This window comes from Alternaria ethzedia (genome assembly GCF_023757985.1).
Source record: "Alternaria ethzedia strain BMP 0044 chromosome Unknown scaffold_50, whole genome shotgun sequence".
In the NCBI taxonomy this organism is placed as follows: domain Eukaryota; kingdom Fungi; phylum Ascomycota; class Dothideomycetes; order Pleosporales; family Pleosporaceae; genus Alternaria; species Alternaria ethzedia.
Genome location: NW_026056243.1, coordinates 66,506 through 93,448, shown reverse-complemented (window position 1 = coordinate 93,448; position 26,943 = coordinate 66,506). Strand labels below are relative to the sequence as shown.

At 54.6% G+C, this 26,943-nt stretch overlaps 7 protein-coding genes across 7 annotated transcripts; 3 read left to right on the top strand and 4 right to left on the bottom strand.

The window, feature by feature from the left end:
* Window positions 1–181: 181 nt before the first annotated feature.
* J4E87_010523 (uncharacterized protein) lies at window positions 182–1,871 on the bottom strand (the record flags this gene model as incomplete). Its single annotated transcript, XM_049382096.1, has 2 exons — window positions 182–1,814; window positions 1,861–1,871. 2 exons carry the CDS (start codon window positions 1,869–1,871, stop codon window positions 182–184), a joined length of 1,644 nt encoding a protein of 547 aa, XP_049228174.1.
* Window positions 1,872–3,795: 1,924 nt separating this feature from the next.
* Window positions 3,796–5,581, bottom strand: J4E87_010522 (uncharacterized protein; the record flags this gene model as incomplete). The annotated part of the gene is made up of 2 exons (XM_049382095.1): window positions 3,796–5,465; window positions 5,524–5,581. 2 exons carry the CDS (start codon window positions 5,579–5,581, stop codon window positions 3,796–3,798), a joined length of 1,728 nt encoding a protein of 575 aa, XP_049228173.1.
* Window positions 5,582–6,107: 526 nt separating this feature from the next.
* Window positions 6,108–13,840, top strand: J4E87_010521 (uncharacterized protein; the record flags this gene model as incomplete). The annotated part of the gene is made up of 4 exons (XM_049382094.1): window positions 6,108–6,819; window positions 6,871–6,983; window positions 7,545–8,601; window positions 8,673–13,840. The coding sequence occupies 4 exons, from the start codon at window positions 6,108–6,110 to the stop codon at window positions 13,838–13,840; spliced, it is 7,050 nt and encodes a 2,349-aa protein (XP_049228172.1).
* A 168-nt stretch (window positions 13,841–14,008) lies between these two features.
* Window positions 14,009–15,079, bottom strand: J4E87_010520 (uncharacterized protein; the record flags this gene model as incomplete). The annotated part of the gene is made up of 1 exon (XM_049382093.1): window positions 14,009–15,079. One exon carries the CDS (start codon window positions 15,077–15,079, stop codon window positions 14,009–14,011), a length of 1,071 nt encoding a protein of 356 aa, XP_049228171.1.
* A 1,656-nt stretch (window positions 15,080–16,735) lies between these two features.
* On the bottom strand, window positions 16,736–17,761 carry J4E87_010519 (uncharacterized protein; the record flags this gene model as incomplete). Its single annotated transcript, XM_049382092.1, has 3 exons — window positions 16,736–17,513; window positions 17,563–17,621; window positions 17,672–17,761. The coding sequence occupies 3 exons, from the start codon at window positions 17,759–17,761 to the stop codon at window positions 16,736–16,738; spliced, it is 927 nt and encodes a 308-aa protein (XP_049228170.1).
* A 1,714-nt stretch (window positions 17,762–19,475) lies between these two features.
* On the top strand, window positions 19,476–24,076 carry INO80 (putative DNA helicase ino80; the record flags this gene model as incomplete). The annotated part of the gene is made up of 3 exons (XM_049382091.1): window positions 19,476–19,586; window positions 19,636–23,869; window positions 23,919–24,076. The coding sequence occupies 3 exons, from the start codon at window positions 19,476–19,478 to the stop codon at window positions 24,074–24,076; spliced, it is 4,503 nt and encodes a 1,500-aa protein (XP_049228169.1).
* A 1,333-nt stretch (window positions 24,077–25,409) lies between these two features.
* On the top strand, window positions 25,410–26,580 carry J4E87_010517 (uncharacterized protein; the record flags this gene model as incomplete). Its single annotated transcript, XM_049382090.1, has 3 exons — window positions 25,410–25,413; window positions 25,512–25,707; window positions 25,758–26,580. 3 exons carry the CDS (start codon window positions 25,410–25,412, stop codon window positions 26,578–26,580), a joined length of 1,023 nt encoding a protein of 340 aa, XP_049228168.1.
* Between the last annotated feature and the right edge of the window lie 363 nt (window positions 26,581–26,943).

The following is a 26,943-nucleotide window of genomic DNA, read 5'->3' as shown; positions in this document are numbered from 1 at the left end:
TGCTACGCCGTTGCTTACTCCGTAAACGTGTATATTGGTTCTGTCCCTTAGGTATCCAGCCGTTTCTTTCTGTCTCGCTCGCTCTCTTTCTAAAAAAGTAGTAGATTCATCAATGCTGGGAAGAAGCGTTGTTATTGTGATGGTGATGGTGGTAGAAGGGCAAATGATTACGCCTCGATTCCTATATCTCGACGGTCTTGAGGTCTTCCGCCTCGGTGGCCGTGACGGGGCTCTTCAGCGACGAGCGCGCGGGAGCGGCCGCGGCAGGGGCAGCTGGTTTCGTGTCCTTGTTCTCCTTGTCATCTTTGACATCCTTGTTCTCCTTGTCGCTGCTGAGGCTATCACGCGGTGTGGGCAGACGAGCGGCGGGGAACTCGTCGCTTGGTCGCGGGGTGTCCATGGAGATGAGGTTCTCCTGGGGAGTCGCGGTCTTGGAGTCGAGGTTGGTGTGCACGCGGATGGGTGCTGGGTTCTCTTCTGCGACCCGGGCTAGCGGACTGGAGAGCTTGCCTCGTGGGCTGACGCCCTTGGGCGGTTTGGATAGGCGGTGGGGGCTTCGGCCGCGGTCTTCGGGGCCCATTACAGGGCTGTGGTAGGGGCTGCTCGCAGTGCTACTGGGGACGACCATACCCGGCGCATTGGGGTTGACGCGCAGACCGCTGTTCGGGCGTCTCTTGGGTGGCCGGCGGCCGTGCTTCTGGTCACACCGCCAGCGGAGGACTTCTAGGTAAGGCGGCTCTACGTTCTGGCGCTTGAAAGCTAGCAGCTTCAGCTCGCCCGTCTCCTCGTCCATGGATACGTCCTTCGAGGCAAAGTCATCTGCGACCATGGCCAACAGCGCGCCCCATGAGCGCGCGACAACGTATTTGGTGTCGTAGTCGCGGCCGAAAATGATGATCTGGCCCCATTGGCCGTTGGGACCAGGGGCAAGATCAACAGCGAGGTAGTTGCCTCCCCAGTCGCGAGCGAGAGGGATCCATGCGGGGTGGGCATATGCCTTTTGTACGGCGCCCTGAGGCTGTGAGTCCTGGCGCGCGAGGAGGTCCTGTCGCCAGAGCGGGTTGCCGGTGCTCTGGACTGTGGCAACGGGGGGAGCGGTCGAGGAGCCAGCAAATGCCTTTACTGGGATCTGCGGTGTGCGGTAGTCAACCTTTGTGGTGAGGTACTCCTCGGCGACCTTCCGCCAGTTCTTCCACTCCATGACAATCTCCTCGCAGTCGAGCAGCATGAGACCGAAGAGGACACCAGTCGGCAGTCCGCCACGCTCCTGGCCATCGTGGACCTGCAGCGACTCGCGGATGTCCATGGGCAGGGTCGCGTCAAGCTCGTGCTCCAGCTCGTTGACGTCGTTGGATGTGCAGCCCTCGCACATGTTGTCGAAGAGCTCTTGGTAGTGGTCCTCGACCCAGCGGTCGATGCGCCGCCACGAGTGGCTGACAGGCGGCGGCGGGGGCAGGCCCTCGTTGAAGTCCTGCATGGGGATCTGGCCGTTGGCGCCCTGGGGGATCGAGTCCGAATCCATGGTGGCCTGGCGGCTGAGAGAGCCGCGCATGCCGGGCGAGTAAGGGGAGCTGGGGGACATGGGGCCCTTGGGGGAGCCGATGAAGCCATTGCTCGTCGCGAGCTCGTCGTGCTGGTAGGGCGAGTGCAGGTCGGTGCGGGACTCGGCGCCGCTGGCCGTGATGGAGGTGAGGGCGGCGTGGCGGCTCTGGGGGATGGGGATGTGCCGGCCGGTGCGGTAGGGCGAGTCGTGCGAGGCGTGGCGGTCGTACGACGTCATCGTGTGCCAGAAGTCCTTCAAGGACGCCGTGATTCTGCGCTGCTGTTAGCCATGTCTAGGGCCAGTCCGGGGGCTCGTACTGTTGTGCCATGGCGGTGGTGGTGGGCGAGGGAGCGCGGAACAGCGAAAAGAGCGTGAGGGTGCGCTCTGCGCTGGCGGGCTGTGAGTGTTCCGGGGCTCAGCGAGTGTCGGGCGGCTTGGAGCGCTGGGGGGATTGAAGTAACTTGAGCTGCGTCGGCGTGGCAGGAGCTTGAATTGGAATCGAGAAAACGGATTGCAGGTGACGTTAAGGGGTGCCGACACGCCAAGACAAAGCTCGACCGGGATGGCCCTGGACCGATTGACGAGCGTTGAATGCGCACTGCTGGCCCACTGCAGGACTGCTTCAGGACAGGAGCACGCCAAACCGTAGGGTGAATGATTACAAGTCTACAACAGTAGTGTCGTGGTGCGGTCGTGAGGACGCTGGTTGTGTTGTTGTTATGGTTCGTCGCCTGCATAACAAAGCCCTGCAACCACTCAACGCCGCCGCTCCCTCCTCTCCTCACTCCACTCCCCTCTCCGTAGCCAACTTGAATTACCCCCGGCTTTGCGGTCATTGAGTTATTAATAGCGCTTAACACCCCTAGGTATCGCCGTTGCCACCCAGTATCACCACCACCAGACATCACTTCCTTTTACACAACCAACAGCTTGCCGTGGCCAATTCACTCCCTCCCCTAACCCCCATGCGGCCCATTTTGGCCGCCTCACGTCGGCGCCGTTCGTCCAACCGTGGGCCTGTTTCAGACTTGGGCGGCGTCGTGCGCGCCAACTAGAGGCTTTGCCGGGTGGCTTCGCTTGCTTAGCTTGTTATCGCTCCCTTCCCCGTTAGGAGGTGCAGCTTGCATCTCTGGCGTCGTCCAGGCGGTGTAAAACGAAACAGAGCCACTTTTATGCTCTCGCCGTGTCTTGGGAAAAACAATCCCAATGTCCGACACTTCTGCCGCACCTATGCTCAAACGCGCCATCTCGGTCAAACGCTTCGGCCACGTAGAACAAGCAATTTCTAGCAGGCTCCAAAGCTGTAGATAAGGCTGACCGGCGTGGCTTGATGCGCGCCTTGCTATTGCGTCTTCACTCACCAGCTACCGCATCCTTCGACGCAGATAATGCGCTCCCCCCGCTAAGATCTCCAATTTCCGCCATAATCTCCCAAAGGGTCCAGCTAATGTCGGTCCATGATGCGGTCAGCAGAGTTCATGACGTAGACCGATAGTCGGCAAGCACGTATTGCACATGTAAGATTGACGGCCATGCACTGTGTCGAGCGAATGCGAGTGATCAAGTGTAGCCTTGGATTGCGTTTCAGATTAACATGCCGGCGAATTCCGCTACACTGTGATATGTAGCCCTAATTGCGACGCAGCCTTAGCATCCGTCATGTACTACCAGAGCCCGTCCTTGAACTTTGTACCCCGCCAAGTACCTCCTCCTCCACTAGTAAAGCTTCGTACGACACCCCTTCGAATCACATTCTTGCCGCGCAACCGGGAACATGCGTTTGTGCGAAATTCGCCGTGAGCAGCAGCGGGGTGCGGGGGTCCTGTGAGGCTGTTTGCTCATACTCCTATTTTTAGGCCCCGCCCTCTCTCGCCACATCGCATGGTAACCGATGTGGCTATTGTGGATACATTGATCTTCCTCCATCGCAACCTCTGACCTCGCCGCTCGATCTGCGACGTTCAGTTTGGCTTCGGGGATTTGCCGCACTAGTTGGCCTGATCTACCCCAGAGTCGTATTGCCCGCCGCGTGGGTCGGATACGAGCTGATGCGCGTTGGGTAAGCGGCCTTCGTCCCGACCCGGCATGTAGTTGGGAGGCGCGGCTCCGTCTGCTTCTGACGCTTTTTCCTGACGCCGGGCTTAATTCTTGGGATGCTTTATGTTGATATTTGGGTGAGTCAGTATCATAGATGAATTCCTTGAGGTTGATGCTGTGTGGAACCGCTCTGCTCGTATAGCTAGAGCGCTGCGCTAACCTAATGTCTTGCCCAAAAACTGATTGAGCTCCTCCTGCAGCGGTAGCACAATATTCTCAACTGCAGCTTGGAGGCAGTCGGCATTTTGTAAGCTAGCCATGGGACTGCTGCAGTATCCGATTGCACTTTGAAACGCAGCAGACATCTCTTCAGCCTCATTGCGTGACCAAGTATGCACTAAGGTAAGCATTTTCCACTGTTCTGGCACTTGTGCGTTTGCAACTTCGTCTTCAATCTCAGATTTCCGGTATTTCTCGGCTGTTGTGCCGAAGTAGAGCTCAAGTAGTGCTACGGCCAGCGCGAGGAGTATGTTGTTCTCGAAAGTCACTGGCTTCGGTTTCTTCTCTCCGTCTTTTGGAATATCGAAAAGGCTTGGAGCGAGATATGGGCGGGTGATGTCGATTGGACGAGTAGGATCTGACGTCCGATGGAAGAAGATGTCCCGCGCAGTCCATTTGCTAGCGAGCCATGGAGTTGAGTTCAGGTAGAGTATGCTGGACGCCAAGGTCAAAGCTAGGCTGTACCTCTCTTTCTTACTCAGCTTGGATTTCTTTCCGTTGATCGTTGGCGGACGTTCTAATAAGGTCTCGAGCGATATCAACTCTGTACTGGGCATGTATGCGTCTGCGCTGTCAACTGAGTAGGCGCCTCGTAGTTTGCTCTTGCTGTTGAATGAGAAGCCGATAGTCGAAGACGTCTTGTGTAGTTGCTGGATCGATGCACACAAGTCGCTGACTTCTTCATAAGAAGGTAAGGAACTTGTTCCGGGATCTAAGACTGCGTATGGAGGAAGCGATCCGAAGCTGACGCTCTTTGTTACCCTGGGTTTGGGAGAGGGCATCGGTGTGAGACAGCCTTCCTCTTCTTCGTCGTCCACATGGAATTCAGCAGCCTGAAATAGCCAGGGCGCTCCATGGCTATCCGACGAGATGGTCGAAAAAGAAACATTGAAACTTGTTTTCGCCGAATTGTACATTTTGTGATGTTTCGACGCGAATACGCTCTCGCGGGGCTCAAGCTGCAGGCTCGCCGTATGAGAAGACTTGCAAGCGCATGACCAGCACAAGTTGAGCGACTCGTGTAAAACCTTGGCATATCGTTGTAGCTTTTGTAAGCGCGTAGCGTATGACGGCTTCGTAGCCTTGTGGAATGTTTCTATCTTTTCGCTCTTTTCCGTGAATCTTTCCAGCTGTCGATTGCACTCGTCAAGTTCATCGAGAAGCCCTTTGACGCTCTTTTTGTTCATGGCGAACTTTACGCGCTTGCCAAATTCGAATGTGTCGTCAGCCTTCTTAGGATGTGCGGCGAGGATTGCCTCGAGATCGTTTCGTGTAAGCTCAGCCGCTTTTTCCAGATCCAATTTGCTTGCGATCTTGGTCATTATCCTCGCTATCTCCGTCATCGTGTTCTGATAGGACTTGTAGGTGTTTTGAAGCTTCTCCTGAAGCGCTGTCTCTTTGCTCTTCCATAGCTCTAGTGAAGCCCTAGGATCCGTTGACATCTTCAGCCATTCGGCATCTGTCGTGATGGATCCGAAGAGAATTTGGATGGTTTGATTGAACTGGTCATGCTGAGCTCCCAGTTTTCTGATAAGTTTGGGAAGTTCCTTGTCCCATTTCAAGAAGCCCTTGATGGGATCGAGTCCTTCCTTGTAGGACGTTATTGCTAGCTCGCGGTTAGCCCGTTTTTGCTTTGTATCACCCGCTATCAGGACGCAATTTACCCTGTATAATCAATGGCAGGGCGCCAAGTACGAGGCCGGCGACCTCAATGCCGCTCATTGTTGCGATGGCCTGGTCTTCGAATCAATGGCGATGTCGCGCGTCATTGGTTGGCGAGGGAAGGAGCGAGGGCCGAGCGGGGTACAGGGCTGTCAGGCAATCACGCGAAGAACACGACTCCCAGCTAAAGCATAATGGCTGCGTCGCGAGCGATAAGGCAGAGGAGACATGAGTGTCTCATTTCGCGAGCAACAGGAGTTTACGACAGCAGAAGGTAACACTGCCCGCGAGGCGCCTGAACTGCGCCCCCACTATCCTGAAAGATCCTAGCATCGCAGCCTTCAGGCTGCACGCTGACAACACGAGTGCTGACTAACCGCCTGCCATCTACCATCTCATTGCAGTCGAGTTTGTAGTAACAAGAGCATCTGCCTGCCGTCCTTTCGTCGGCATCAACGACTCAGTTGGTTTGGGCTACCAGTAGCTCAGCGCATCAACAACCACTCCAGCGTTTGGGTCGTGCGATCGCCGCCGCACTTCAAGGCTCCCCTCGCTTGCGCCTGCTCCGACATGCCGGGCGCCCATAATGTCGACTCTTAGGCTTGCGACAGCTTCCAATGTACGCGCTTTCCAGATACTGACCGAAGCTCTCGACGCAAGCAACGGGAAGTGGTCACAATGGATTGAGAGCGAAACACTCGACGATGAGGTCGGAAGATTCAGAGTGTGGGCTGGCAATCTGGGAGCGTTGCAGAAAGGCCACAGCTCGCTCGACTACAGGCTGCGCGGATCCCCCGTCTTATTCAGTAGCGCCCTCAGACTACTGAATGAGCTTGAGCAGAATCTGAATGAAACATATGCTATCGTTTCTGAGGCGCGCCTGCCTTATGAACAGCAAACGCCATCGGAGGGTTCTGACGATGATAGCGACCGTGGCTCGTCCAGTGAGGAAGAGGCCGACGACTCTGACAGCGACGAGCCTAGAAGCGAGTTGCGGATGAGATATGAAGAAATCGTGGACATCATCGACAACCTCTACAAGCTCAGCGTCCGCATCAGAACGCCGACCGTACGCTCAAGATCGCTCAAAGCCTCTGCCTACACGCCAGTGGATCCAGAAACTGGTGTGGATATCCTCGGTGTGTACGCTGAACTGGATCGAAAGCATGTTCGAGAGCTACTCTCGCAGCTACGGAAGACGCATCCTGCACAGAATGAGGAAGATCAGGACTTCTTGACTGAGCGGTTGAGCTCTTCTATTACATTGCGCAGGCGGCATTTCAAGTACTGGAAGCGTCGTAAGTTCGACGAGTAATATTGCTGCACCTTGCACAGTCTGACTTCGATAGATCGTGATAAGTTGGGCGCTTCCGCAGATTCCGAAGACATAGCAGATGCTGGCAAACCTACAGCGAATGAAGCGCCAGCTCCGATGCGTCATGACACTCTTGAAGCTCACCCAGTACGTACTGTTCCATCAGCTGTCTCCTAACGCAGTACTTCGAACGTGATCTAACTTCGGTCTTAGCCGATGCCGACGATCAATACCCCAAAGCCGACGCCGAGTCAAAAAACTGGGAAAACCTTGCTATCTGGTACGGAGGCGACGCATCATCATCAGTCTCTAGATGATATCGTGGACACCAAATCCGTGACGAGCTACGCGGTTACCGTGAAAGACTTGGACGGGAAAGGGATCGATCTACCACCCCCTCCGAAGGCCGCTACATGCGACAAGGACTTCGAGTGCCCATACTGTTGGATCGTCTGCCCTGCACGATACGGAAAAGGTCGAGCTTGGAAGACACATCTGCTACAAGACCTCCAGCCGTACATTTGTACACACCGAGACTGCGAGAGTTCCGAACTACTCTTCCGCAGTCGTCGGGAGTGGGCAGAGCACGAAGCGACTCATCGCAAGCTTTGGCGCTGCCCTGAACATGTAAACGCCTTGTACAACACCCAAGCTGGTCTGGAAAATCATCTTCGGCAAGAACATATCGGTAGCTTCCCTGACGATCAGATAACTATCATGGCCAAGATCGGAGAGACCATAGCTGTAGACTCACGAGACAAGTGCCCCATATGCTTCGTGCCCACGGTCACTGAAGGTTTGGATGATTTGCAGAGCCACATTGCCAATCATTTGGAGCGCCTTGCTACCTTTGCACTGCCTCATAGTAGAGAAGACGACGAAGACGGTGCAAGCAGTGTGGCAAGCCGTGGGAGCTCCAATTCTCAGTCTTTGCCCGAGTCGATAAGTACCGGTTCAAGCAATGAGATGGTCGCGCTTAACCGAGATCTGGAAACTGAACAGCCAGTTGAGACGGAGCTCAATGAGGAAGACCGCCTGCTGCTACAACTCAAGGAAGAGGAGCAATTGCCATGGAAGGAGGTCGCAGCGCGCTTCCACGAGACCTTTGGCAGGCAGTACGAAATACCAGCGATGCAGAAGCGTCGTAAGCAACTGAGAGACGAGAGGTTCAAGCGAGATCTTGAGTCTGTGATTAATGAGGAAGATCTCCTACTACTACAGCTCGGGGACACAGAGAACGTGTCTTGGGAGGATATCGCAGCGCGCTTCCAGAAAGCCTTTGGCAAAGAGTACATAACACCCAGATTCCAGTCTCGAATTGAGCGACTATACAAGGGGCCGAGGAAGCAGTCACTCCAGTCAGTGGGGACCAGCCCAGATTTGCTGTCCGCAGAGATGCTACAGCAACTTCCAGACGAAAGTCAAAATCGATTGGCAATGTTTTCAAATCAAGTGGACGACCTGGACGACTCGGAAGACGAGCAACCCGACAATGAACAGCCTGATGAAAACATATTGCCCGAGCACCAGAAACATCTGGAAGAACGGGAAGCATTTAGACAACACGTCTCATCGTTACCAGGAGTTCTATCGGTACGATTTTATCGAGGCTACGGCTCATGGACTGGCCTTATCACGTTCGCCGATGATCTGGTGGGCGAACAAGCAACTGCGCTGTATGACCATCAACGATTCCCCAACGTTGTGTTCAAGAGTAAAAAGAACAAAAGCAAGTGGACATTCACCAGAACCGCTGGCACAAGCAGTAAGTCAATGTCTAGCTGAGATTCAGAGAGCTTGCAATATAAACGGCATACTGATGAACTTCCGCTGTAGAGAAGGATGGCTCCTTCGTCCGCCAGCCAACAGTGGATACACTGACCACGGAAGAAGCCGAGATTCTTCCATCCGGGTCTGACACGTATGACGAAGAAGTTGAAGAATCAAGCAGACAACCAATCATCACGATTGCCGAGATCCCTACGTTACGCTCGCTTTATCAGTCCAGGCGGCTGTTGCAGCGCGATCAGAGCTTTGCGCCAAACGATGCTTACAATCAGATGATCTCGTTCTGTCATTACGACTTAACGAGATTGAGGGTGGATGCCATCGTCAGCAATGCTTCAGGTAACTTCCAGGCCAATCCTGATCCAGATTCTCTGCATCACGCTATCTATAAAGCCGGCGGTTCAGGTCTCAGAGAAGAGGCGAGATCGAAAGCCAAGGTCAAAGTGGGCCAGGTCGAGCTCACACACGGCCACAATCTTCCAAGCTCATGGGTAATTCATGCAGCTGCACCAGGATATACAGGCCGCAAAGGGGTAGGCCAATTCAACGTTCTTTCCGAGTGCTATCGGAGTGCCATGAGAATGGCGGCTAACTACGCGTTCAAAACAATCGCCTTTCCTTGCCTGGGTACTGGAGGTTGCATGTTCCCTGCACGTGTCGCAGCACGTATAGCGCTACAAGAGATAAGGGAATACCTGGATTCACATCCTACACATCGACCTGAGCGAATCATCTTCTGCGTACGGGCAGCAGTCGATGAGAAGGCGTATACCGATTTTCTACCTGTATTCTTCCCACCCACACATGGAGACTTGGACAGAGCCAGAACTTCAGACTGGTCCGCGAATCGTGCTGCGCTGGCAGCCCAGGTACTAGAGGCACGTACGCAACTTCAAAATGCGTTGACCGCAATCACCGTTACCTACGACTTTGGCACGCAAAGTACGGTTTGTGCTCACGATATGCGTAGGATCGACTCTACGCTGAGCTCGATCCGCAAATACCTCCTAGGGTCGGAAGAGCTCAAGCGCAGTCTGGGCGATCTCAACTTACTATGTTCCGTCATTCTTACGGCATGTGCTGACATTATGGATATGGCCGAGCGAGCACGTAAACAGGGCCGTGCTGGAAATACGCAGTCTATCTGGACCGAAGCCAACACCGATATACGAGCCAAGCATGGATTCGAGCTTACGAGTGTCTTTGACTACAGCTGGATCTTCGCCAACAGCTTAGAAGAGGTCCTGATACTTGGCAAAGCAGAACCAGATGCGATGGGAAGAGCGCGTCAGATCTTGGAGACCTATGGTGTCAAGCAGAAAGGTCAAGATGCCGAAGGTATACGCGATCATCTGGATGAGGTACTGTACGTGCGTGAGGCTGAAAGGCCTACCCCCAAAATTCGCGGACTCATCCAAATCCATCAAATACCCCCCGTAGCGAGGCTCTACATACTGGGCCAACTGGAAGCGAAGCCTACAATGGCGAAACCCTCCACTCTATTTAACCACACTGTCTGCCTACTAAGAGAGGACATCACGAGGCTGGAAGTCGACATCGTGGTAAACTCAACCGACCCAAGCTTCTCCGGCATGGGCACTCTAGACCGCAGCATATTCAAGAAAGGAGGAGACGAACTGCGCTCAGAAGTCTCAACCTTCGGCAAATGCGAAGAAGGCGACGTCAAAGCAACTGCCGGATACCTCCTCCCAGCCAAACATATCCTCCATGTCGTTCCGCCTGGAGTGTTTAGGAGCGATACCAAGAACATTTTGAGGAACATCTACCGGGCAATTCTGCATGATGCCGTACTCATGAGGGCAACTTCCATTGCGATACCGAGTATCGGAACCGGCATGCGGAACTACCCGCGGCGCGACTGCGCATCATTGGCCATGGAGGAAGTGAAGCGCTTTTTGGAATCTGCTGAGCCGGGTAATGGGCTTGATAAGATCATATTCGTTGTCTTTTCTTCCAATGACGAGTTCGTCTACAAGAGCCTTCTGCCGGTGTACTTTCCGCCAACGAAAGGTAATACTTCGCCTACTATCTTGGCGAAACAGCCTGCGCAGGTCGAGGGAAGCTCTTCTTCATCATTACCGGTTCCCACGGATCAGCATTCCCCGTCTGTCTCTGGAGGAGAGACTACCCACAGTGTCCGATTTGGCAAGCAACCAGTAAAGTCGCGGGCTTGGAAGGACGACGAGGCCAAAGCTTTGATGGACTTCGAACTACATGTCGAAATTTGCGAAGTGTGCAAAGACGGTGTCTTTGAAGATGTTCACAAACTCTGCGAACCCGGCTTCCATTTCGCCAAAGCAGTTCTACAAAGAATGGAGATGTCTGAAAATGCGCTTGTGTATAGCAAAGCGCACGAGCAGGGTTCAAGAGAACATTTGGAGATGCCGGTCGAAAAATTGCCTAGCTCCTGGCTGTTGCTATCCACTGTTGCAAAAGGCGGACGTTATGTCTTTGAAGACACATCTGCTCAAGCCGAACAGCCTGACGCGACAGACTCTGATACGCCTGCATCGGAGCAACTCTCGGCACCAAACGACCCAGACAGTATTGCGCAGGCTACAGAGCATCCCGCGGTAGTCCGAGTGGAAGTCTTGTCTCCACGCACCGATACTGGAGACTGGTTCTACTCATGGGTTCGAGTTTTCAGGAGCAAGATCGAGATGTACTCTGGCGATTATGATCCTGATCCATACGGAGAATCTACTGGACATATGCCGTATGCGTCCATAGATTTTACCGCTACCACCACAAATGTGGACGGCGGCAAAGGCACGATTGTGTCCTTGTGGACAGTATCGCAAGGATCAGACCAGGGAGAAACATGGCATTTCCGTAGCTCTGATGTTGCTGATTCAATTGCGCTTCTCGAACTTTTCAAACGAGCTATCAATCGTGGGCGTCAGGAACGGGAGAAGAGGAATACAGCAGAGGTTGATAAGGCAACGAACCCCGAACCGACGATCACCGGGAAGAGCGGAAGGGATGTTCTCGAAGACCCATCTGCTGACATCAACAAGCCCAATGCTGCGAAGCTCGATGACCAAGTTCAGGAAGATGACAAGACGGCCCACTTTTCGGAAGCCGAAGATGCGGATGCTGTCGTACCAGATGCGGGGCCACGTGCTGTCATCCGTGTCAAGGTTTTCGAACCACCCAACACTCCAAACTGGACGGATTCCATCCTATATGTCTACAAGAGCAAGCTCATTGTGGAATTTGAAAAGAACGATTATTCGGACCAACCATTTGCCACGATAGACCTCAAAAGTGCTAGTTCGGACTTGGCACGTGGCACTGATCACGGCAAATTCGACTACTCGAACACAACGTTCTTGCGCGTGTGGCATTACGCAATGGAGGAAGAGGAAGGATACTTTGAGAGGGGCCCGTGGTACTTTCACAGCGACGAAAAGTCTGATGCGGATGCAGTATTTGATATGCTTCAACAGGCTATCGATCGTAATGGCCTCATTAGCGGTTGGGGAAATAGAGATCGTAATAGCCGGTCTGGGGATCGGGGAAGTACAGTGCTGAAAGGTTTGGAAATACGCTTTCCGACACCGCCGATTGCGCCAGTTGCAGAACCTGAGGACACTGGAGAATCTGTCGATGCATTGTCTTATCCTGAATGGAACCAAAGGCTGCGCGACATCAAAGATCAGGTAGATGACAAGCACCGCACCAAAGAAGGTACCGTTCCATCATACGACGCGCCAGCAGATAGTACATCCAACTCGGGCAGTGCGTCAGCAGATTTGGAGCCAGAGTCAAAAAAGCCTGATCTAGACGCACGAATCCTTACTTACCTCGACCATGATTTCAAGACCCGACTTGGCTCGTACATAGGTCAGAACTTCAAGGAGATCGCTTCTGCATTCGAAAGCCGGCACCCTACGTCCATCGCTCAGGCTTTGCGAAGGCTAGCTGCAGAAGGAGAAGTTCACAACACTATTGATGGGGATACATGGGTTATCTCAGAACCTATGTCTTGGGATCTTGGCTTTAGTCCAGAAGAACGACCGGAGAAGCCAAAAGGTGATCTAGCTGATCGGATTTTGCTATGCATGGATCGTGTGGGCGGCAGACACCAGTTTCTTACCATGATCGGTGAGCTTATGGCTACCACTGATCAACTGTGGCCTGCGCTCCGGAATCTAGCAGCCAACGGGCTCGTCTATAGTGAGGCTAGCGGACAGATCTGGGGTCTCACCGATGCGGGTAGAACAAGAGTACTCGTGTTACAGGCGAGCTGGCCAGAGGATGATCTTAGTCATGATGAACACACATCAAACGATCTCTCCGATCGTGCTTTGTCTTACCTAAGAAGCCTGCCTGGAGTGAGCGAAAACATATCGGATCTTGCAACTATGTTCAATACTCCGGTCGCTGAGCTTCAACCAGTGCTTGAACAGTTGGGATCTGATGGGTTGGTGGAAAACGCGGAGGATAAATCGACTTGGACTGCGATACCTTCACCTCAGACTCGTCCACGGTCAACTCGCCCGGATCTCGCACCCCGTTCTCCAATCGCAAAGTCAGATGTCCTTACGCATCGCAATCGTGGTGGCTACAACAAATACCCATGCCCGAACTGGCAGAAGCAAGGCCATCCTTCAAACTACGACTTCGTCGACAGAAAGGACGAGCTATGCGATCATTGCATTCAAGCTCATCCGCGTGTCCAGATGAGCTGCGATAAGTGCACCAAACGCAAGCAAAAGTGCCGCCGAACGCCTGGCCAAGACGCTTGTCGCTACTGCACCGTGCACAACATTGACTGCATAACGACGCAGCCAAGCAAGAAGCGCAGCGGCAGCGGCAGCCAATCCCAAAGCATTGAGATAGATACCAGCTCCTCTGGCAATGATGTCCTCGACTCCGAGATCGCCACACCGAATCAACAAGAGCACGAGAGCACAGATGCTAAACAGAAACTGTCTACAGGAAAACCGCCCATCATGGACCAAGCCAACAGTTGGAGAGACGGCAGGGGCGCAAAAGAGAGGGAACGAACCAAGTCCGGTAGAGCACTGACAGATGATATCGAAGAAGACGTGGGATCAGGCACAGCGAGTAGCTTGAGACAAGCGAGGGTTGCGAGGGAAAGGAAACACAACAAATCAAGTCAGGCAAAGAGGGACGACATTGATGACGAACTGGAGGACTATGATGGACAGGAGGAAGACTTTGTATAACTAGAGTGAGACATATTGGGAAAGCGTGGCCAGGCCATTCGGAATGATGATCACTTCTTCTTCGATGTTGATATATGGTGCATTCAGGACTCGCAAGCGTGTTGTTGATATGACGAATCGCCTAGTTCACACTATACGTTCAATGAGCATGTACCTCAACCCCCAGCTTCACTCCTCACAAACAGCAACACCCGCCTCCCCCTCCGCAATAGCCCCCATAAAATCCCCCACATCCTCTCCTCTCTCCCCAAGCACAAACTCCAAGGTCGCAACCCACGTCTCCCCATTATTCGTGAACCAGTCATACTCAGGACACAAGCTGCGCACGTAGCCCTCGACCATGCCCTTCAACGGCGCATGTTCCTTCAAGTAAAGTATCTGAGCCGGATCAAGCTTCATATAGTCCTCGATGACGTAGTAATGAGGTATATCATCGCCCCAGCCTTCCGCGCCGACTTCGTGTGAGGGATGGAGCGAGTATTTGGACGCGGCGTAGCGGGAGGTGTAGGTGGGTGTGTTGTTGAAGTGGGTGGCGAGGGGGTTTGGCGTGAAAGGGTTGAAGGCATGGGGCGCGGTGGGTGGGTAGTTGAGGTGGATGTTGAAGAGCAGGGAGTGCTCGTTGCCTGGATGTCGTTTCTTGAACTTTCGGGCGATGGTGCCGTTGGAGGGGCAGACGTTGCGTTGTACGACTTCGCGGATGACGGCGTGGACGTCGGCGATCTCGGCGAGTTCCCAGGTGCTCCAGTTGTGGAGGAGGGCTGCGCGCTTGAGTAGGACGAGGCGGGACGCGCGGGCTTCACGTGGGTGGTCGCTGTTGTGGAAGGCGCGGGAGTAGAGCCAGATTCTATAGATGGCTCGCCTCACGAGATAGCGCTCGTCTGTTGTCAAGAGACGCCGGCTTTCGAAGTTGTGCTTCCACTTTTTGAACGGGTATATATCGCACCATTTCTCAGCCGTGCGCCCGTGCTGTACGATCTGCTTGAGTAATGCGAGGGAGAACGGAACGGAGCGAACGATGTGCGCAGGTTGACTTCTGTTGTGGGTGAGGAGTTGCGTGAGGTCTTCTAGCGGACCGAACTGCGTCTCGGCGGCTTTCTCGAGTATGGGTAGTTTCTGGGAGGAAGAATAGATGTTGCGGAAACGACGACAGGTGGCAGATAGCGCTGTCACGTCATTGACTGAACGGCATGATAGGTACACCTGCACAACAAGCTCCGTTGCGAGATCTTCGAACAGCATCTTGGAGGTGGTTGTAGGGTAGGGGGGCGATTTGGTGGCTAGATCTCCAGTCAGTAATGGATTGATATGATAGAAGACATACAGCACGATATGTATGATGGAACTCACCTGTGATCTTTCAAGTTTACGCGTGTCTTCAGCCCACGTTGGGTGCTGGGTTGTCTTTCGTGATAGTGATGCGAAATTCGATTCAATCTCGTCCTCCTTTCACTATTCTTCGACCTCAGTTTCGTATATCGATCTATCGATCTAATCGGTGCGTAGCTATCTCGCCTCTACACCGACACGTATCGCGTGGTTCAAACAAATCGGACCCCTCCGTTGGGGCTATAGGTAGAAAACGCGACGACATTCTGGGAAGACATGGTGCAAGTGAATGCAAGCTCTGGCGAGCTGTCTCTGGAATGGAAGGTCATCGTTAGTGGTTAAGGAGAGGGAAAGGAGTCACCAGTCGTGACGACCGTGGACGTGATGGATGCCGCCAAGGGGGGCTAACCCGGATTGTGGGGGCCAATCGGCGTGGAGACGGGAGAGCACCGATGGCGTCAATGAGCAGCGCCAGGCATGCCGCACGAAGATGCGCCTATCTTCACAACATGCCATTGCAAGTCCAATGCCACGAGATAACGAGCGCACAATGCAGCACTCCACAGCAACCGCATCCTCCCAGCTATCCCCGCTCCTCCGCCTCCCAATCGAGCTCCGCCGCCTAATCTACAGCCACGTCCTCCCCCACACCACCACCTTCGAAGTGCGTTTCCAGCACCCTCCCGACCCACCTCCAAAGTCCGAATACAATCTGACCTTTGTGCGGCAGAAGAACGGCGACGGGGGCTGGCGCATGCAACGCACACTACCACGCACAGAGCGCGAGACAGGCAACGACACAGTCTGGCGGCGCGGGCACACGAGCCTCCTCGCCGTGTCGCGACACGTCCACGAAGAAGCTGCAGACATGCTATATGGAGACAATACCTTTGTGATTGACGTGACGTTCGACGCGATCAACTTTCGGTATCGATGGCGCACGGCGAATAATCTTACGCCGAACCGGACGTATCCGTTCTTGGATCACTTCTCGCAGAGGAATCTGCTGCGGATTAGGAATTATGTTGTTAATGTCGAGTCTGTGGATGATTACACGGGGATGATAAAGTATAATTGCGGGGGCAGAGGTTTGCCGGCTGGCATAAAGAGCAAAGTACGGGAGCTGGTTGATCTGTTGGCTGTTGCGCCGCAGTTATATCGGCTGCAGGTGCATCTCATAGATGGCGCGATTAGTCGCGTGAGGTTTCCTAGTGGACGGGTACATCGTGTGCAGGACGAGAGTAACTATGCGCAGACACAGCTAGTGCTTGATCCTTTTAGGGCTGTATATGGAGTCAGACAGGCGGTTGTTAGTGGTGTTGATGATGAGTATAAAGAAGTCTTGGAGAAGAGCTTGACTGCTGACAGGACACACTGATATCGCCAAAGGATAAGGAGTACTTGGGTTAACGGTCGCTCGCAATGAGCTACCCATTAAACGATAGCTTTTGGGTATATCGCTATACATACATACGGGCCTATGCCCAGCCCAGAATCGACGCCAATCTAAATAAGACGATGCATTCCATAAACGCCATTTTTCCTTCCCTCGAAACATGGCAAACAGTTTTACGCGAACAGCACATTGTCGCTGAGCGGGTCCTTCTCTTTCCTGACTCCACCGTGTGATGTCAATCCCAGGTCCTGGTGCTTGAGCAGGGTATCCCTCTGCGCGTCGGTCCTCTTGTTGAACCTGCCGGCCTTTGATTTCCTCAAGTCGGAACGGATCTGGTTGGGCGAGACGAACTCCTTGTTCTCGTAGATGATTGGACCTCCGAAGCTGGACTCCTGGATAACGATGGGAGTGAGCACGAAACGTGGACCGATTTCGACTAGGTTGACATCGAACTCGCTTCCCTTCTTCTTCTTGGGCGCTTCGTCGACGTCCATCTCCTCGCCATCGGCAGGCTTCTTCTTGCTAGTCTCGCTCTCGTTGATTTGGAACACGCGGATCCAGATCTTGCCGTCTGCGACTGTGAAACCCATCACGTGGTCTACGAAAGGCTTGACTTTTCGGCTCGTCTTGGGGACGCCGAAAATCTGGGTGAAGAGCTCCTTGATCACGCGGAGATGAGCCTGCTTGTCGAAGGCGGCGTCGAAGGAGAGAACTGGTCGCGATCCTTTCAGGCAGTTGCCAATGAAGTTGAGCTCTTCCATGGTGTGCAAGTTTTGCAGGTGCATCTTTACAGTAGGACCGTTTGGTGGCTTGGACATCCAGCAGTAAAGATCCTTGCCCTTACGAGCTTCGAAGAAGAGGACATTGTTGCAGTTGTAAAGTTCTGCTAGTTCGTTGAGTTGATAAAGCTTGGTCTTGGTGTCAAGTTTGGCCTCTTTCCGGCTATGGGGCCTTTCATAATATCAGTAAATGAAGTTCTCCGATCGCGCAAACCACTCACATCAACGAGTATAAGTCCTGTAGCAAGTGTCGGTGACGGAAAGTAACACCTCTTGAACTCTGACAATCATCAGCATGGGTCTCGGTTTGCGCCGCGCGCGGAATCGTACCAGAATAAGGACACGCTGCTTGTTTCTCTGCACTCCCGTTTCCTTCTCCTCTTTCTCCGCGCCGGACAGGGTCTTGTATACGGAAGCCATGGTGATTTCAGGCGGTTGTTGCTGCGCTCGTCGGGGTGGATGCGCCTCTGCAAAAAAGTTCGAGAATTGATGCCGCCCAGAGTTTTAGCGCGATCTACGCTCGGGCCGCGCTACGACCGAAGGAGCTAGAGCGGATGGAGTCTTCGCGGCATGGTCGCGCCTTCCGTCACCGTCGTGGTGAGGCTTCATCCAATGGGCGTTTGCAGCCCCAACATTCTGCCCTGTTCGCTTTTGTGCCTGCGTGTTGGCATTGTCGCGTGCACGAGAGAGTCGATGGAGATGGCGATTTATACAGAGTCAGCCACCGGATGGCGAGGAAATGAGATGCGCACGTCCGCCGTGGTCCAGAGGCTCGTGGTAGATTAGCCGAAGCTGGCAACGCCTCAACCCGGCACGCGGAGCAGCGACGAGTTGTAGGTGCTGAGAAGGGAAATAAGAAATGCTCAGGCGGCGGCAGCGAGTAGCAGCAGAGTGCCGGAATCGAGGACACTCAGGCAGACCGGCACAGACGAGAAGCGGCTGCACGCTGCATGGCGCCGTTTGCATGCACGCAATTATTGGTCGATGCACCCATCTGGGCGTGTATGCTCCTACGAGAGATGGGGTTCAGGTGCTTTGTTAAGAGGCACGCCCAGCAGCGCAGCAGCGTCGCAATGAAGGTGCCCACGCGTAATGCGGCCATGCCAGACATGCTCGACGCAGTCCGCAGCCCGCCGTGTCACATGTTGCGAGCGTGTAGGGCGTCGCAGGCTCTCCATCAAACCTCATCGCGGCTCTGCATCACGCCCGGAGCTGCTCCAGGACAGAGTTGCCGCAGCCGCACTAAGCAGAAGCTGACTTGCCAACCGTTCGTGTGTGATCTAGACGGCGCTCAAGCAGCTCCACACCAGCCCCCATCCCATCTTCCCTCTTCCATCTCGTCGTCGTCGCATCCACATCGCCAATCGCCCGACGACCATCGCCGGCAGCCCTCGCCCACGGCGCATTCCCTCTGCTGTCGTCGCCGCGCTCCCTGCGCGCCCCACCGCCAGTGCCTGCTGCGTGCGGCCCATGGAGCAGCCTCTCCGCCGTTAACAAGCCCTTACGCGCTGCCGCCATGTTTCGCGATCCGGTCCTGCGGCGGTCCGTCGATGATGGGGAGGAGCATTCGCGAGGAGAAAGAAAGCCGCCAGGGCACCAAGGGGAACCTACGCCAGTGCCAGCAGCTTACCACAGATCGCCGACACAGGCAGGCCAACCATACCAACACCATTCGCCAAACACTCCAGCGCCCTTGCCTCTCCACCACGCCAGCCTTCACCACCCCCCATCCCATCAACACCCTCGCCCTCCACCGTCGCCCAGCACCACCGAGCTGCCGCCCATCAGCACGGCCCTCTATTCGCGCGACACGTCCAGATACTACGACCCGACTTCAGACAATGGAGACCGCGGCGTAGCACGGGACCCGGCGCGTTACGACATCAATACCCAGTATCCTCCTGCACAGGTGCGTCTTCCATCATATGTTTCATCTACCTCATGCCTCAGACATCATACTTCACGCCATCGCCATCCTCAACATTCAGGGACACGCGGCTAACCCACACCCCAGACGCAGACTCGGGCGGCACACAGCCCCTACGACAAGGTCTATCAATCACCCGTCACGACCTCGTACGCGCATCACTCGCCGCTGCAGCGCCCCCATTCCCAACACCAGCACACCGGCGCCATGGAGGCCATGTCTCACTCGCCCGTGTCGCCATCGGTTTATCAGTCGATGAACCGAGGCGCCGTGCAGCCGCCCATCGACTACCCTAGGAGGCCATCCTACAAGGAAGAGGTAAGTGAACTCGCGACTTCCACCCTCACTCTGCTCACCACTGCAACAGGCGCCGCCACCTACGCGTGCCGATCCCATGTCGCTCTCCAGTATAATGTCCTCCGGAGCCGACAACGAGCCTCCGCCAAAGCCTCAGCCACTGCCGAACCTCGCCGCCGAACCTTACCAAACCTCAAAACCTCTGCACAATTCTCATTTTGTGAAGCAAGAAGCAATGGCGTCTCCGGCGCCCGCTGACCTACCCCATCAGGAAAACGGCTATGCCCCACGCGTGTACGATGCTATGCCGCCGGTCGGCAGCCTCCAGGCCCCTTCACAGTCTGCGACTCGCGAGTTGCCTGCGCCAGACGAAGCAGAGATCGAGGCTGCCCTCGCACACATTGAAACCAAGCAGATGAGCGACATTGACGAGTCGGCCACCCCGCACGATCTTGAAGACTATAAGCAAAGGAGCCAGAAGCGCGTCCTAGAAGTTGGAGCCGCCGAGGCGAACAAGCGCAAGAAGCGGCGTACTGCTTTCCTTACACGTTACCAGGACGTGTCCGCTGCCAACCGCGACTACGCGAAGCACTCATACAACGTCGAGCACGAGGGCGATGCATGGCAGCAGGTGCAGAGCCAGGAGATTGCCGAAGAGAAGGAGCGCAAGAAGGACATGCAGCGCAAGCGAAGGCGTGAAAAGACTATCCAGAACGAGGAAGCTAAACGCGCCGAGGCCCTCGCAAAGGCAGGTCAAGCCGAGAATGAGGAAGAAAAGGAGCGTCATTTGCTGGCTGCACAGAAAGCCGAGCGGAAAGCGAAGACTACTACTCAGCTTCTGCAAGGCAATGCCCCTAGCAAGGACATCCGCGAAGTCACTCCACACGGACCAAATATGGAAGGAGGTACTATGAGCTCCTTCCAGGCCTCCGACGACCTCGCTGGCGGAAAGCGCAAGGGCAACCGCGGCACCGGGCGTCTTAAGAAGAGCAAGGAGCAAAAGCAGGCTGAGAAGGACGCTGCCGCCGCCGGCCAGGCTGCTATCGACCGCGGAGACGATCTCCCCATGATCGCGCCGCGCGAGGAGGCACGCCTTGACTCCCTACGCGGCCGCAGCTACACAGAGGATTTGGGCCCCGTAGTCCTGACTTCCTACGACTCCTCTGTATACCGAAACCTGTACCAGCAGATTGTCAAGGATCTCGCCCGCAAGGATGTTCCCAAAGTCGTCCGCATCAAGGAGAACTCGCTCTCGACAAAGCAGTCCAATCTTCGCAAGACCGCCCAACTGGCTGCCAAGGAGGCCCGTCGATGGCAGATGCGCACCAACAAGAACCAGAAGGACACACAAGCTAGGGCCAAGCGTGGTATGCGTGAGATGCTTGCATTCTGGAAGAGGAACGAACGCGACGAGCGCGAGTCCCGAAAGAACGCTGAGCGTCAGGAGTTGGAGAACGCGAAGAAGGCTGAAGCTGATCGGGAAGCAAACCGACAGAAGCGGAAGCTCAACTTCCTTATCTCCCAGACTGAGCTCTACTCGCATTTCATCGGCAAGAAGGCTAGGACAGATGAGATTGAGCGTTCCACCGACGACGCCGACGCTGCCGCAGCGGACCCTCAGGCAGCAGCTAAGCCCAGTATCGACGTTGGGGAGATGTCGGCGGAAGGAGGCGCCAAGGTCACCAACTTCGAGGATCTTGACTTCGACAACGAGGACGAAAGTGCGCTCAACGCGGCCGCCATGGCGAACGCCCAGCATGCTATCCAGCAGGCTCAAGACCGTGCCCGTGCCTTCAACAAATCTGGTGATGACGAAGAGGATGGCGAGATGAACTTCCAAAACCCCTCTGGTCTGCAGAACAAAGAAGACTGGATTCCTCAACCTGGCCTTCTCAACTGTACGCTCAAGGAGTACCAACTGAAGGGTCTCAACTGGTTGGTCAACTTGTACGAGCAGGGTATCAACGGTATTCTTGCTGACGAGATGGGTCTCGGTAAAACGGTCCAATCGATATCGGTCATGGCTTACCTGGCCGAGAGGTACAACATCTGGGGACCTTTCCTTGTCATTGCGCCCGCATCAACACTGCACAACTGGCAACAGGAAATCACCAGGTTCGTCCCGGATCTTAACGTCATTCCATACTGGGGTACGGCCAAGGACCGAAAGATCCTCCGTAAGCTCTGGGATAGGAAGCACGTTACGTACACCCGCGATTCGCCCTTCCACGTTGTGGTCTCTTCGTACCAACTGGTCGTTCAGGATGCCCAATACTTCCAGAAGATGCGTTGGCAGTACATGATTCTCGATGAAGCGCAAGCCATCAAGTCGTCTCAGAGTTCTCGATGGAAGAGTCTTCTCGGCTTCCACTCTCGTAACCGGCTGCTCCTCACGGGTACACCCATCCAGAACAACATGCAGGAACTTTGGGCTCTGCTCCATTTCATCATGCCTAGCTTGTTCGATTCGCACGACGAGTTCAGCGAGTGGTTTTCCAAGGACATTGAGAGTCACGCACAGAGTAACACGAAGCTCAACGAAGACCAACTGCGACGACTACATATGATTTTGAAGCCGTTCATGTTGCGTCGTGTGAAGAAGCATGTCCAGAAGGAGCTTGGAGACAAGATCGAGCTGGACGTCTATTGCGACTTGACATACCGACAACGGGCTTACTACGCCAACCTCCGAGCGAAGATCAACATTATGGATTTGGTCGAAAAGGCTGTTGGTGACGAGCAGGACAGCGCAACCCTTATGAACTTGGTTATGCAGTTCAGGAAGGTTTGCAACCACCCTGATCTATTCGAGCGAGCCGACACTTGGTCGCCATTCTCTTTCGCCTCCTTCGCTGAGACCGCCTCATTCCTACGCGAAGGTCAGAATGTCAGGGTCGGATACTCTACACGCAACTTGATCGAGTATCCTCTACCAAGACTCGTGGGTCGTGAGGGTGGTCGACTGGAGCTTGCTGGTCCGGACAACCAGAAGGCTGGCTTCAAGGGACGCTATCTCGACAACCTGATGAATGTGTGGAGTCCAGACAACATTGCGCAGTCGGCCAGAGAGGCTGGAGCATTCTCATGGCTCCGCTTCTCTGATCTGTCAGCCACCGAGGCCTCCCGAATTGCCAAGAGCGGTCTGTTCCAGCGAGCTCTCGCTGCAGAGCAAAAGCCAAATAAGGTTGGCCGGTTCAATGTGTTCTACGACAACGACAACGGCGAGTGGGAGCCGAAGCACTCCATGTTTAACATTGTTGATCGCCAGGACCGTGCACCTTTGGCTGAGATCACTGCCGATGGACACATGCGCAACCTGTTCAATGTTGCCCGAACAGCTTTCGAAAAGACAGGCCTGAACGTGATCGAACCCTGTGCAAAGCCAAAAGCATCTGCGCCTCCAGTCGAGCTCTACTGCGCTAGTCAGGGTGTTATTGCAGAGACACAGAACCTCTTCTTCAACGCTCCGATCCGTTCCGCGCTCTATGGTGTATCAGAGGCTACTGAGCAAGCTCTTCTAGAAGCCAAGAAGGAGTCGACTGCTTTGACTGTCAGCAACAGGCTCCCGCCGCCCACCAACGAGCGCACACGATTCACTCACATTGAGGCACCGTCAATGTCGCGCTTCGTTACTGATTCCGGCAAGCTGGCTCAGTTGGATGCACTCCTGAAGGAACTGAAGGCAAACGATCATCGCGTGTTGCTGTACTTCCAGATGACCAGGATGATGGACCTGATGGAAGAATACCTCACTTACAGGAACTACAAGTACTGTCGTCTTGATGGTTCGACCAAACTCGAAGATCGTCGTGATACAGTCGCCGACTTCCAGAGCGACCGGTCCATCTTCGTCTTCCTCCTGTCAACTCGTGCAGGTGGTCTCGGTATCAACCTTACATCCGCTGACACGGTCATCTTCTACGACTCGGATTGGAATCCCACCATCGATTCGCAAGCTATGGACCGTGCCCATCGTCTCGGACAAACACGACAGGTCACTGTTTACAGACTCATCACGCGCGGTACCATCGAAGAACGTATCCGCAAGCGTGCGCTTCAGAAGGAAGAAGTGCAGCGTGTCGTCATTTCCGGAGGTGGCGGCGCTGGAGTCGACTTCAACACCCGCTCCAGGGAGAACAGGACCAAAGACATGGCTATGTGGCTTGTCGATGATGACCAGGCCGCGGAGATCGAGAAGAAGGAGGCGGAGCTGGCGGAGCAAGAGAAGAATGCTCCACCAGGCAAGAAGCGTGGCAAGAAGAAGCAACGTGCGGAGGCCAACCTCGACGACATGTACCACGAGGGTGAGTGGATCGCTTCATGCTGAATAATGTTTGTACTGACTATTCCCAGGCGAAGGACACTTTGACGAGAGCGCAAAGGCAAGTGGTGCAGCCACACCTATCCCACCTACTGAAGCCCCGGCCGGCGGCAAGCGCAAGAAGGGCGGACTGAGCAAGAAGGCAAAGACAGCCAAGCAGCGTCTTGCTGTGGCTGATGGAGAGGTATAATTTTCTGTAACACCACGACGACATAACACATTACATGTCTATAATTCGATGCGGATGCGGTAGTCAATGGAGCTGCCGATGGGATACTGATCATGTTGATTTTCTTTGTACGGTGTGGGTTCTTGCGAGTGTACATTATCCGTCTTTCTCTATGCGCTAGGGTCGATCACTTGAAGGCTGTTAATTACGCCTTCTGCATAGAACTAGGAGTTAAAAATTCAAGAGAACACGTTACTTCCATGTCGCACAGGATTGGTGGACTGTGTCATGATCGTACCTTCCTTATCTGAATTGAGTCTATGAGAAGACCAAACTGACATAAGATTCGGCGCTCGGTGCAACTAAATCTTGGAGTCCGCGACGAAATCTCCGCTGGCAACCGTACAAGCATACCCCCAAAACCTTCACAATGCCAACAAGTTGCAGAGTTGCGACTATGCATCAGGACGCGCAAACATGCAGATTACCGGTACGGGTAGTCGTAGGTGGCACCACCCAGCGGATCCGGAAGGGACACCAAATGCTGCGTCCGCCGTGTTAGGGCACCAAGATTCGTAATCGGAGCAACACAGGTGCTACGAGGGAGATATTCTGCCCGAGATGGGCGGAGCGGAGCCGGATGTGTCGGCACTCCAGAAGCAACGCCCAAACGACCAATGTGTCTTGGGAAGTGGGTAAGGGAGAGTGCCAAGCTGATCACCACTGTATATCACACTGCGAGTTCGAGGAGATTGAAGCTCTTCACGATGCTGCAAGCCCGTATAGACAGTGGACGGAACCAAAAGCAGTAGCGCTACCGCATCGAGGCCTAAAATTAACCTCGTAGATTTGGCTGGACAGCGTGGCGCTAAGGTGGGATTGATTGGCCGTGGAGATGAGGCTTGTGGCTTACGGGCACGTGCCTGAACAACGAACCCTGCATCGTCTTCGCCCCCTTCAGCAGTCGCCTTGGCGTCTGAGGATCCCTTTCGGATAGCATCTTACTTGGGCCTTTTGTCGTGTACCCCCTTGGCCCTCCCCGCCTCGCCTTGTCTCTTTTCTCCGGCAGCCCTCCCCGAACCGCCTCATCCTCTTCTGCCTCTTTGTTGTTGTCTCTGGTCGCTGCAACTGCATCGTCCGCGTCTGAAGCCACACCGGACGATCTGCTGCACCGCCGCAACCCTCCCCGGCCCACCCGCTACCGTGCGACAACCAAGTCAGCCCGCGCCTGCCTCGTCCTACGCCTTCCCTCGCATTGCCAGCTCGCGCCTTCCCTCTGGCACTGGCATGAAGGCATAGCCCACACGAGCCCTCCACCGTCGCTCGCTACATTCTCAACTCAATATCACATACCATGGGTACGTCGAACCCCGGACACCGCCTAGACCCTTGACACATGGGCGTCGGCATATCACCTGTCAGGAATAAGACACACCAGGACTAACTGAACACGCAGTTGAGAAGCGCCCTTCAATCGAGGGTCTCGTCGACAATGTTGACCCCCGAGAGTCCCACGAGCTCGAAGAGCTGCCCACTTTCGAGAAGCCCGTAGCCGAGCCTACGCCAGTACCGCTCAAGGAGAAGCTGATAACGTGTTTTTGGATCGCTCTGAATACGCTGTCAACACTGGGCTTGATCTTCCTGAGCAAGCGGTATGCAACATGCAGTAGAGCTAGTGGGGGACCCGCTGACAGTCGGATAGAGTGTTCAGCGACAAGCAGCTCAAAGGATGCCAGCTCATGGTCGTCATGTGGCATTTCACAGCCACCGGTCTCGTCCTCTTCATCTCGACCCTCCGACCCTTTCATGCCTTCAAGGCCGTACGGCTGAATGTCTGGAACATGCTGCCCGTCTGCGGCTTCTTCGCCGGCTACGTTGTGCTTGGCAACCTTAGCTTGACCTTCAACTCGATCGGCTTCTACCAGCTTTCCAAGGTCATGACTACGCCGACCGTCGTCCTCATCAACTTCGTCCTCTTCCGAAAGCAGGTTACACGATACATGCTGGCTGCCATTCTCGCAACATGCATTGGCGTCTCCTTCACCATCAACGAGGCGGCCAAGACCCAGCTGTTCGGTGTCATCGTCGCGACCCTGGCATTCTGCAGTACCGCTCTGTACCAGATCTGGATCGGCAAGAAGATCGAAGACTTCGCCGTCTCGCCACCCCAACTCCTGCTCAACCAAGCGCCAATCTCCGTCTGCCTCCTCATCCCCTTCGTGCCCTTCTTCGACACCATCCCGAACCTATCAACCGTACCCACCGACATCCTCTGGAGCGTATGCGCCTCCGGCATCATGGCCTCGATGTACAACCTGAGTCAGTTCTTGATCATCGGTCGCACCAGCGCCCTCACATTCAACATTGTCAGCCATCTCAAGACCATCATGATCCTGAGTATAGGGTGGTACAGCGAGGGCAAGATATTGAGCGGAAGGGAATGGTTCGGTGTACTCCTCGCGCTTGGCGGTGGATGGGTGTACTCGCATCTTGCGCTCAAGGCGAAGAAGCAGGGCGGAAAGTGAGACGCGAAACGACATCATTGGAGTCACACACGCGCGTGCTTGGGGCAGACTTGATTACGTGGTACAACGAGCGTTTTGGGCGGATACGAGAGGTTCTCACTTCTTTGGCTACTTCCACGCTTTTTTCGCATTTCTGGATCGAGATTTCACGGCAGACGTGTTAGAATGGGGGAGTTGCAGCCTCCTTCATTGATCAAGACTTTTTTTACGCCTTTTCCCCCTCCCGCGAAAAAGAAAAACTTTACGACGACTAGATTGGCTGAACGGTTCGGAGACCACGGGCGCTTTCTTGAGACCTTTCTTTCTAGGGGCGGTTCGGCCGGGAGTTTGGAGACCCCATCTTTCTTGTGTGTATGCTTCTAG